At 43.5% G+C, this 12,723-nt stretch overlaps 1 protein-coding gene across 1 annotated transcript in view; it reads right to left on the bottom strand.

Annotated features, from left to right (window-relative positions):
• The window catches only part of nkain2 (sodium/potassium transporting ATPase interacting 2), a 135,255-nt gene extending 132,998 nt beyond the window's left edge, over positions 1-2,257 (bottom strand). The window contains exon 1 of the mRNA XM_033649332.2: positions 795-2,257. Coding sequence (XP_033505223.1) covers positions 795-848 — 54 coding nt within the window. The 5' untranslated portion in view covers positions 849-2,257. The remainder of the gene's footprint in view (positions 1-794) is intronic.
• Between the last annotated feature and the right edge of the window lie 10,466 nt (positions 2,258-12,723).

The raw sequence follows: 12,723 nt of genomic DNA, 5'->3' as shown, positions 1-12,723 counted from the left end.
ACAGAAGATCATCTACATTTGTCCATTTCTGCTTGGTAAACAAAAAGGACCAATCAACCTGATGTTTGCTGCATTATATCATTGTTAAGAGTTCCAGGTAGCATTTCCCTTGTGATGTGACGGATTCACAAGACCGAACTAATGACAGCACTCGTGTTCCTACTTGCACACCCTCACACGTATGCACACACACACCTACACAGCCATTACCTTCTCCTCCCCATTGTCTTCCCTGGCAGCAGTTCCCATTGACACAGATGGTGACAAGAGAATGAGGTACAACGAGAGACAGAGACACACAGAGGGAGCTGATTCCATGAGTTTATATCAGCTCTGTTCCTCCCTTCCTCTGTCCATACATTTTTCCCCATCAATCACATGTACCTGCTCCATATGTCTATCCTTCCGCCATCCAGCCATCCATCCCTCCTTTACCATCTATCAACCCCAGCCGCCGTCTATCCATCAAGGTTCTATATGGACTCTTAGTACCGTCTTAGAGCTCCAACCAGCTGCTATTCATCCTCTCAATCCACCCATTTGTCAGTCTGTCCCTGAAACCAGATCCTGGCTTGTATCATGACCTTTTAAGCACCTATTAATTTCTGATATGTGACCTTTCAGTCATCCATCTTTTCCCCTCCATCCATCCATCCATCCATCCATCCACTCATCCCCTGCCCCTTGTCTCGTCACAAGGTAAAGCTGTGCAGATTCCTTGTATATTTTTTTGTTGAACTCTTAGTGATTTAATCCACCCCCTTCTCAGGATCAATAGCAAAATGAACACTTACCAGCTGCATGCCACAGATGAAGGCCAAGGTGCACCTGCCACTACAGCACCCCATGATGTCTTCCTCCTCCCTCTCTCTCTCCAGCGATCCACGTGGAGACGAAACTCTGGGTAAAACTCCCAAATCCTCCAGCTGGAACCTTCGAAATCCAAAAAGCCCCCTGGAGGGCCGTCTGGCTGGCTGGCAGCCCAGGTGGAGGCTCTCGCTGCTCGGCCTCGGCGAACAGAGCGCAGCCCCTGTACTCGCTGGAGCTCGGGGGAATAGAAAAAGGGGCCACTACTTCATTGAAATGGCTCGGGTGCTGACAGGTAAACAGCCTGAAACGTGGTCCTTTGGATTTCCAACACACATGGGGTCAGGGATCAAAGGATGGACGGTGGGCCTTGGGGATAATTCAAGTCCACGAATTGTTCTTGGTGTATCCAGGAAGCTTGTGGGGGGGAAACCTTGAAGGTAGTGTCTGATCAATCAGGTGCTGTGGTGCATTTTGATTAATTGGGAAGGGTTAATTTCTGATCATGTAAATGCCTTCACCAATGAAGCAAAGGTTACAGTGACCCTCCAGCTATGTCCACACAGGGGCAACTTGTCCAAGCATCACCTACTGGACCACAAAGTCTCCAATCACGTCGATTAGTCGCATCCTTGTCACAGATCTAGCACGGTACAGTAGCCACTTAGAGGAGCAGAGATGCTGAGATTAGATGGATATATTCCCCCAGATTAAAGCCTCTTTTGTTTAATAATCCGATTAAGCGCCACTTGGATTTGGCTGATTGAAACAGCCTAATTTGTTTTAGGGTGGAGAAGACAAGTGAAAGTGGTCCCTGCCTCCTGGATCCTGCCTCCTCTCACAGACCTGCTCCTCTCCTCTCCTCTCAGGGGAAGTAACGGGCATGTAGCGGCAACATCTTCTCATTCACACCGGAACCAACACACAACGTGTTTTATCCCCACAAAACAACGGTTGTGATTCAGTATCTTTGTGTCCTCTCTCTGAATGTGGTGTTTTATCCACTCAGGAGACGCTAAGTAAAATTGTTGCTAGGATGTTGTGATATGTCACCAGCCCCTGGACGCTGATTTCGGCGTCTCTGTCGGATAACAAGTCCTCCTCCTCCGGTTCAGCTCCTCCACAACACCGCCGCCGTCCTGTCAGCCGTTACTCGGTTCATTCACCGCCTCCTCCGTTACAGGAAATAAATCTTCTGAGACGTTAAATTAAAATAAAGACATGAAAGCGTGTCCACATTCCGGCTGGACAGGGACAGGGTGAGATTTCGGGTCGAGGTAAGTCTCCTGACGTAACGTGCGCGAGGCGCTGTGAGCGGAATAACGGTTAAGTTTAGTTTGTCGTGTCCCGGTTGTCTTCAAGGAGCGGAGAGGGGAGACAATGGGAACCGGGATGGACCAACGGACCGAGAGAGACAGCCGAGAGGAGCGTCTCTCGCCTGCCATCTGTCAAGTCAAACACCGCGCAACAACACGGCTTTTCCGGTTAGGGTTTTCAAAATAAAAGCCCCTATGTTCCTGACTTGGGAATGAACCTGCAGCTTTATTGTTAGTAGCTCCTCATTAACAGAGCTCTCAAAAATTATCCAATCACTTTCACATACATAATTTAGACTGCAATTTTTTGTGGAATCAGGTAGGTGCTGATTTTAGTTGCTGATGCTTTAACACAGTGGTTCCCAGCTGGTGGGTCGTGGTCCAAAAGTGGGTCGCTGGATATTTTGAATGGACCATAATTAACTTGCGAAACATGTCATGTTTGTATAAAACACTTTATTTCAAAGCACAGTAAATTTCTGGCACGTTGTTTCCTGCTGTAGAGTGAGTGACAAAGGGACAGCTAACTCAAGTATGACGCTGAAAATATTAAACTGCATGGACTCTGAACCAATGACTAAGGAAAAATCTGGACCCCGTGGCTGGTCCAGTGGGGAACCACTGCTTTAACATACAAGCAAGGCTGGTTATCAAAACTGAGATCCCAGTACCAATGTACCACAAGAGATTACTAAACTGGTACCAATGTAAGGGTCCAGATCATGGGTGCAGATCTGATGACAAGTTTGGGGGGGGACACAATCAGTTGTGATTTTTTTTAATTGCACGCGTGCAAATCATGCCCACAGAGCGCTTGAGATTGCCAGCATATTTCACAATTTCATAGAAGCTCATCACCATCACCAAGTCATTCAAAACACACTACAAAGAGAATCATATGCTTACCTTTACTGTTTATTTCTCTTAAACAGCCAGTAGTACATGGAACCAGCCATCACCCTCCTTTTCACTGCTTCGCTGTTAGTTAATGCTACTTCTAGTTTCAGGGTCTCAGGCATGTTATGTCCACTCACGTTTTCATCTCTCGCCTCTCACAGATTCCCATTTCTCCTCATCATCTTCCTTTTCTCCCAGTATATAGGACTACTGTATACATTTGTTCAATTTTAATCATTTAAGCTATTTAGAATTGGGGACAATTTGTGTTTTTCAGAATTTGGGGGGGACGTGCCCCCCCTGTCCCCACCGGGATCTGCACCCATGGTCCAGATGATGAATATCTCTGGAGGCGATCTCCGTTTATTCCTGACAACTCTGACAGCAAGAGGTAAAAACAAAATCCTCCGTCAATTCCAACCATATAAACTTGAGCCCCTACACAACTTAAGTGACACAGGAATATGTTAGCATATTATACAATAAGTTTAGGCTGAAAAATGAACTTCACAACAATAATAATCATAATAACTTTATTTATATAGCACAATTCATGCATGAAATGCAACACAAAGTGCTGAACATAAGAGACAATTGAAGCATTTATGATAAAAAAAGGGAAAAAAATTATTTCAAAAAGTATGATAAAAAGAAATAGAATAAAGTAAAATTCAGTTAAATGTGTTAAAATGTTGGTGATTACAAAATATATTCTTTTCGGTAACAAAATAAATAAATAAATAATCAACCTATAGATATAACATTTATTCTGTTGCTTTGCGTCTGTTAGCCATACAGGATACTTTTTGGGTTGGGGGGGGTTGATTTTTTTTTTTTTTTGAGGGTTGAAATGGAAAAGTTATACAGCCAGTAGTGTAACGATTTACTCTACGTAAGTACAGTAAGTAAAGCATTTAACATTCTTTTTGAAAAGAGTAACGACTAACAAGTAATCTATTATATTTTTTGAGTTAGGAGCCTAACACTGGACCCCAATAAAGTACATCATTTGATAAATTTTTTTGACAGAGTTTAAGTTATAAAAATAATTATCAAATAAGCGTACAAAACTGTACGTGCTAAACTGCCAACTCAGTCAAATACACCACCCTCGACCTCACCACACCACAGACTGTAAGGTGTGAAGCTGCTGAGGTTACGGGCCTATCACACCAATTAAATAAAAAAATGCTTGCTGAAATTGACTGCAAGGAAAAGCATACAAATAGTTATTTTGGGGGGAACAAAAAGGATCAGATGCAGGTATCAGTTGACTGGAGAAGTTTTGATACTACATGGTACTGGTTTATCCTAGTCCATACTGTAAAGGTATCAATAAGTACCCAGCCCTATACACAACAGGCTGTCTCAGAAATATTTTTACTCCACCACTTTCTCATTGCCTCAGCTGACCCTAGAAGTACGCACTGGTCCACTGGGTTGCTGTAACAAAGACCTAATCTGGGACTCAAGCTGGGCTGGCTGCAGTACACTTTATTGAGTCTATTTGGGTCTGGGCTCGGTCCCATTTTACTGCAGCAGGTTTCTGGCCTTAATGTGCCAGTAAAGCCATTAAAGACCAGAGGGAATGGTCCCTATATCAAAGGGTAATCTTTACTTGTTTAGTTTGACTCTATTTGGACCAGGTCTGATTGCCCTCTGGTCTCTGTAAGATTGGGCTTCTCTCTTTTGAAATTAACTTGTGCACCTCAGATTCATCAGGTTTTCTGCTTGAGTTCAGCATTTTTGGACCTTTGATTACTTTGTTGCTCCAACATCTCTAATCCAAATTGCCCAAATTGGTCTGGCTACGTGCACTGGAGCTGTGCACTATGTTTGTGCTGGATTGTGCACCTTGCTAGAAATCATAGGCTTTAAGATTGTATAGGGGGTAACAGGGGACACCTCAGTGCAGTTTAGCCTATGCAGTCTTTATTTGTGGAATATTTTCACCAAATTTGATCCTCTGAATGTACAGCAAGGACATGAACTAAACATTCAGTGACAAAAACAGTGTCGCTTAGTGTAGACTGAGAGCTTGTATATTTCTGCCTGGTACCTGACAATGATATTCAACTGTAAATTGAGCTCTGCATCTATTTTTGTCTGCTCTGTGTTGTTATTATTAGGCTAATTATAGCCTAGATATTTTTAAAGAGGCAGTTCACCCCAAAATCGAAAACACATATTTTTCCTCCTACCTGTAGTGCTGTTTATCAATCTAGATTGTTTTGGTGTGAGTTGCAGAGTGTTGGAGATATCAGCTGTAGAGATGTCTGCCTTCTCTCTAATATAATGGAACTAGATGGCACTCAGCTTGTGGTGCTCAAAGCGCCAAAAATACATTTGAAAAACTCAACAGCAATGTCTCTTTCCAGAAATCATGACCTGGATACTCAAGATAATCCACAGACCTTGTTGTGAGCAGTTTCATGTAAGAACTATTTTCTTAATACCGAACTACACCTGCCGATATTCTTTGACTTAGTGCCCCATAATGACGTTACATACTCAACACAAAGTTATGTAGGTTAGGTTCAGGCAAGTAAAGTAACTGTGGTGAGGTTTAGGAAAAGAAACATCGTGAGGGCGTATCTTAAAATGACTCACATAGTTCTGAACACTGGTCTCCTGGGTGAAAGTCCTAAGTTTTGTGGCCTGTCCTCCTACCCAACCTGCCTTCTCACGGGGACTGCTTCCTTCTTTACGACCATCTGCTGTTAAAAACCCTCAGCTTCCCAACAGGTCGGTTGACAGTCGACTGACAGCAGCAGCTTTCCTGTCCTCGGCCTACAAACCTCTAGTATTGTGTTTGTATATTTTTCTCATGTGTCTGATGTGTCCTAGGGAGCCAGATTTAGTAAATGTCTTCTTGTTTCTTTGTTGTTTTTTTTTGTTCCACATGGGTGTAGTTAGTATGTTTGGTGTTTAGATTGTTGCTTTGTTGTTTTGCCTTGGTCCACCCTGAGTTATTTTTGCTTCACATTATTGTTAAACTACGTCAGTTTCTCACAGTGATAAATAACTTCACTTTAAACTGAAAGTCCCGCTGTGAGCTGTCTGGTTTGGGGACCAGCGAGGGAATAGCCACACACACTTTTATGTTGCGCTTCTTCTCCCTTAGACGGGGGCATAACATCCATCAGCCCATTTGGTCATATGATCATAGCCTTTCCAAGTGTGTGGGTTATACACAAATTACTGACTCTTGGGGAACCCACTGGCTCACCTAGACAAAGGCTGTGTCCTTATTGCAGTGGCTGCAGGTTTGATTCCAACTGTCGACCTGTTGCTGCATGTCATTCCCTCTCTCTCTCCCCCTTTCATGCTGTAGCTGTCCTATCAAATAAAAGCCTGACTGAATCACAGCACAGAACTCATGGACGAGAGCCTTGTGCTTGTGAAAGCGTGAGATGTAAACATTAATGGCGTCCTCTTTAGCTGAGCTGTAACGCTAGCTCAGTGGTGCTAGGTGAATAGATGCACACTTCCTTCTGCGCGGTGATACAGTTGGTGGGTGTAATTTGGTAGAAAAAAAAATAGTTGCAGAAAACAAGCTGAGTGTCATCTAGTTCCATTATATTGGAGAGAGTATCTCAAGCTTTGGACTCTCTTGTGCTTTTATTTTGAATGCTGGAGCATCCTACTTCCGTCCCTGTTGTGGCTGCCTGTGTTTGGCTTGATGAGGCTGATGTTCCGCTCGGCAGGGGAGCGGCGGGGCTCCTTTCACTCCCTGACACTCACAAACAGAGACAGAGGGAGATGTGGCTGTGGTCGGCGTGCAGCTGCTCCAGAACATGGATAATATAACCACTGTTATATTCTAACTGTGTCTCAGTGGGGAGTCATGTGTGAGCTGTCAAGAAAATCATTTTATCCTTATTTCTCATTCACCTAATTGAAGGCTGAAGGGTTTCCTCATAACCTGCCATTAACGCTGAATATCTGGGGGGGAAAAGTATTTAAAATTTTCATGTAGCATATTAAAATTGCTCACAACTATCCATCAATTATTAGAAAGAGCCGTGGGTTAACACTTCAAAGGGTGATTGGCTCACTTATGAATGACACTTCATTTAGCTCAGCAGCTTTGTGTCGTTCCCACAGTGGCTGGAGTTCAGTGAAGGCATCACAGCTGCAGACTACAGCCAAATTAAGCAACACAATACTCCTGAAAACAAGCAATTAAAAGTGAGGAATGTGTGCGCGCGTGCGTGTGTGTCGTGGGGTCACTTGTGCCACGCCTATGAAATGGCCAGCAGTTTAAACAGACACAGAGGTGTAGAGGCTATCACTGCTTTAGCTATACAACATAATGGCCTGCTTTCCCCTCGCCATCAATCTTTGTCACAGTCTACCCCTCCCACACACACACACACACACCAAGGAAAACAACACACGCACAGAGACAGACACAAACAAACGCACACCCACAAACACACACACACATTCAAACCACACGCAGTGCGACAGGAGTTTAATTATGCCGCTAATCTTGAGTGACAGTGGCATGTATAATGGCTGATTCCCCGGGGGCCATGTGTCAAAGCATCCACCCATTCATCCAACCATCCCTTCTTCTATTTATCATCATACCTACTTAGTCATCCATCTTTCCTTCCATCCATCCACCCATGTTTCCACCCAGATTCTTCCTTTTTTATCTTCAGTATCCATCCACTTCTCTTTTATATCACTTCCTGCTCCTCGTCTTTCTTTTTCTGTCTCCATCTTTGTCGTTTCTGCGGCCTTTGTAGGAGCCAGCCTCTCTAATTTTCTCTGTGTCACACATCATCTGCTCCATCACAAAGGTTACTGACCAGGCCAGTCGGGCCTCTGACCGCTGGGACCTCAGCCCCGGTTCACCTGAGGTTGAGGCCGCTGATGGTCAGAGGTCTGTCAGCTCAGGGGATGGGTATATCACACATCTCATCTGTGTGTGAGTGAATCTGAGCGGATATTAAAGCTAGTATCATAATATGAAATCTGCAGCACTGAAACAATTCAATTAATAAATGACAGAAAATGAATCAGCAAAAATTTGATGATCCATTAAAGCTGGTGTAGGCAGTTTAATTTTGGCATCAATTGGGCAAAAATCCCATAACAACCTTTGAGCATATTGTAATTCAAGTGGTCTCAGAGAAAACTAGCCTGGCTCTGTTTTCAGGCTTTAGAAAACATAATCCGTGATGGGAGACTTTGGCCAATCACAAGTCATTTCAGAGAGAGGGTGTTCTTATTGGCTGTTCTACACATGCAGGTGCACATGCACATCACCTCAGTGAATATATTTAAGAAGATTTCATACATGTTGGCTTTATAGTAACAAAAGAATGAAAGAGTTAACCCTTTCTTTTATATGCAGAGACATGACTGAGCTTAGTATAAAGTGTAGCCAAAACAACCCGGTCTCACTCCAAAGTCGTCAAATAGCAGTGCTTGGGAAATAACTTCCAGTGTCAGGCACAAATGAAAAAAGCCGTCCTTTCACATCTGCATGATACGCGGCCAGTCGCTGTTATTGTTAAAGAGCGCCCCGCAGCATCAATAATGTAAGTTAAGGGGGTGGAAGTCTGAGTAGTGTGGCTGGGAGGGGTGGTGGATGGGTCCAGCAACCATAAGCCCTTTTTAAACAGGAATTGTGCAAATTTGCAGGAAAGCCCAATCAGGCTTTGTTCAGCATTGGCAGTATAAAAACAAAATCGGGGAGTGCAGCAAAATGCCGCCTGCCTACTTTTGTTCATACAGAATGCGCCTTTTTTGGGGCAATGGGGGGCGTGAGCAAGTAACAAAACGTGTAGCTCAGCATGTGATGTAAACAGTGACGTAGGAGGGAAGCCGTGTCTGGTCAGTCCTTCGGCGATTCTCTTGTAAGTCGGCCTGTCCTTCACCGTCCCCGTCATCTGACGGTTAATGGCCTCTTCGTTTGCGAGGACAAGGAGGGCGTGCAATTCCTTGTCTCCCCAGTTGCTCATCTTTACAGTGTCTGTCAGGTTTGTGTTTCCCTCTTGCTACTAGCTGCTCGCTAATTCCTGCTATCAGCTGTTTCCTGTTTATCCACCGCCAGTGGATCGCACATGTGGCATCATCAACAGCTCCTCCCACAAGTCTTCAACAGCCCCTCCCATGGCGGAAGGGCGCCTCGTTCTTTTTAAACCAAAAAGGTTCCACCAATATGTCTACCCTACAAGGCGGAAAATTGGGCACCTCGGATCAACTCGCCAATCCGGCTCTGTGTGTCTAAACGCTCACAGCTTGCCGGCAAAACGGCCCAACATTCGCCGAAAATCTGGCAGTGTAAAAGGGGCTATAGACTTTCACCTGGGAGGCCAGTGTTTGCTTCCCGTGAGATTTTTTTTCCTAAATCTAACTGTTATATCACAAGTCTCCACCCCACCTGAACTCCTGACTCCACCCTTCAGACCTGTGACTCTTTATCTAGATTCCTGAGTTTAAACTGCTGTTAAACGAAGAAAAAATAGTAATACCACAGCGGATGCATGTGTGACATAAGTTAAATGATATCTAATTTGCTAATATTATTTTCATTATTATTATTGTTTAAAAATGTCAGTGTTGTACGAGCAAAAGTGCATTTATTTTGAAAGAGACTGTATGCAATCTGTACATATCCTGTGAAAACGTTAGTGTATTTTGAAAACAGAAAATACATTAAACAGGCTGAGGTTGACATGGCGTTCCAGGTCATCAACAACTAATGCACCCAGGGTACCTTGCATCAGAGATATTGGATGAAGGGAGATACCCAACTGTAGGCTTATCCAATGTTAAGAAAATGGTTACTCTTCCTGTCTCCTAAGTGGGCGTGGTTAGCTCTCCCTCCAATCAGAGCCTGTTCTCCCTCAACCCCCCTCCCCACCACCGTGTTGAACAGAGGCTCTGTGGATGTCTGTGTATGCGGATCAAGAAGCAGGTGGAATGAAAATACATTCTTCCTATTATTGCAGCCTATTGTTGCACAAAGCTTGGGCATTTTTTATTTATTACTAGCTGTAAATAACTGTTTGTAAACTAACTGTGATTTTACCGCCTGTTTATCAAGATCACGAGATCTCGCGAGAACTTGTTTTCTGAGACGGACAGGGCTCAAACAAAGTTAACTTTCTCTTGATCTGTGCGGATGAAAAATGCAGCTTTAGTGTCAGAATATTGGGAAGATGTGTGGCTTGTGGAAAATGAACCCAATATTTATTTTAGTGACTACAGGGCGAAAGAATTGACCATAAATTGTGATCACGTTCATTTTCCTCATTGACGACAATACATTCAGAGCTGCCGCAAGTCTCCTACGGGGGCGTGGCGCTGACGTCACTGAATCAGGAAGTGAGCTGAGTTGGGTATCTCGCTTCATCCAGTATCTCTGCTTGCATGTCATATGTCGATGCGGAAAGTCCATGACCAAACATTCATATGTGACAAGATCAGAGTGAGAATGTGTTGGCCAAAAAAGATAACTTCCTGCTGGTTTAAGGAAATAACAAAAAAATATAATTTCACATCTACTTTGTCTCTCTTAGTCCAATATCTTTACAATTGCCACATATTTATTTTTACATAAAAATCCTTGACATGGGGGTTACCTTTTTCTCACCATCATAGTCTTCTGTTATTTTCTTCTCCCTCCGTCTCTTCCTGTCTCTCGTTTTCACCCTCACTCCTCCTCTCTGTCCATGTCAAATTGGATCTAAATTGCGTCCATCCTCCATTTTACGTGGTGTAAACAGCAGATAGGAGTCTTTGCCGGTTCACTCACTGTCACTGATATTCCACATTTATATAGACTATTTTCAACTACCTGGGTTTGCAGTCAGATAGTTTTCAGATAGGACGACGTGTAGGAGGTATAGCATGTCAGAAGTGGCAGAAGGTCTGTGTTTTTTTTTACTCGTGTGTGTGCATTATGTGTGTGCATGTGTGGGCTGAGAGAGGCTGGCAGCAGCAGGCATCTGGTGACATCTGGTCCAGACAGATAAAGTAAGAAACACGTTCTCACATTCTCACTATCTGGAAGGAAGCGTAGCCTCTCTCTCTCTCTCTCTCTCTCTCTCTCTCTCTCTCTCTCTCTCTCTCTCTTCTCTCTATCTGTCACATCTCTTTGTCACTTTCTCTCTATGTTAAAATTCAAATTAGCTTTATTGACATGGCAGGAAAGCAGGAAAGCAGTCCAATGACTATACAAAATGTGTCTTTCTATGTATTTGAATACCATTATTGAAACAGCACAAATTGCTTTTATTATCCAGGTATAAGAGTGGTACCAATCTTACACAAGGGTAAGAATGCTAATAAGCGCATTTCCCAAAAAATGTTAAACTATCCCTATAATATAAAGACATGTATTATTTTGACATTTTAGTTAGATTCTCAAACATCATCTTAAACAAATAATGAATATTCAGACTAAAAAGTATTTTATTTAATTGCTACCTAGTAAATTTGTGATGTCACAGTTGAAGGTTTTTCCATAGATCTGCTTGAAGTCACCTGTTGCAGCACCTCATACCTTTTCACAAAGTTTTAACATTAACACTAACATGGCAGTTTAGAAGCGACAAAACATGTTCTACTCTTACTGTCTGTACTGGAACACCTGTGTTCACCCTCTGTCTGAGACGCTCTGACTTAGTGCCTTGCTCTTAAAGGGCCGTACACATGTTGTGTCTTCAACTACTGGAAAACACGAGGTCAGGTGCTGTGTGCAACTCTTGTGCCTTTTCCGTACCAACTTTCAAGAGCGCAGTAGCAGGCTGCGTCCGAGGTTGCTAAGCAAACTTAACAAGCACCATTTCGTAGCCTATTTACCTGAAATCCTGAGTGCAGAGCTGATCTTCTTCCGGGCGCTGCTTTTTTAAGTGTGTAGGTCTAAAATACTGTCAGTGGGACAGATGTAAAGCTCTGGCAGCTCTGCACTAAAGTGATTATCTTCTCCTCCATATTTATCACAGACAGATATTTACGGATGAAGGGAAAGATGTCTGTCAGCTGTGATTGGTTGGTCCTCATCACGACATGCAGTGTGCAATGTTATATTCTAAAAGTTGAACTCAGGGCCTAAGAAATAGGCACTCAGGAATGCATGAGTGTCACGACATTGTAGGTCTGGTGTTTGAGCAGGCTGCCGCACATCAATATTAAAAACAATGGATAAGAGGGTGCAAAAAACACGCCATGTGTGTCTAAGAACGCCTCTTGAAAAAGCCCTGCTCTCAAGGGTCAGCATTTCCTGGTCTTCCAGGTATGTGCCAGCTGCCCAGGAAGTGTGCTGGATTTAAAGCTAATTTGACATAGTGGCCAGACCATGTAACTGGAAACTTCGGGGTCTGTCACATGATGCCATGCCACCCCGGCAAATTGATTGATTTCACTTTTGGGATTCGATCGGTCTGATAACATTTCAAAAATCCAGAACGACTGTACGATTATATCATTTCATCCCCATTCAAGTTAGCGGAGCGCTAAACCATAACTTAGCCGCTCATCCGGTGGAAGTCTCTGGTGCGCCCACTCTATGGGCCCAATGATGTAGATGATCGGGTTAATTTTACACCTGGGAGGTCGAACTTCTTTGGCTTCATGCACCACTGAGCCCCTCCCAAAACACTGTATCCTGTTCTCTGGAATACATCTGCGTACACCTACAGTAAAGGAGTGTAGTTTGAAAATAAAATCACTAATAAAA

The sequence above is a fragment of the Epinephelus lanceolatus genome, chromosome 13 (genome assembly GCF_041903045.1).
Source record: "Epinephelus lanceolatus isolate andai-2023 chromosome 13, ASM4190304v1, whole genome shotgun sequence".
NCBI lineage: Eukaryota > Metazoa > Chordata > Actinopteri > Perciformes > Serranidae > Epinephelus > Epinephelus lanceolatus.
The sequence above is the reverse complement of the archived record's forward strand: the minus strand, read 5'-3'. Positions and strand labels throughout refer to the sequence as shown.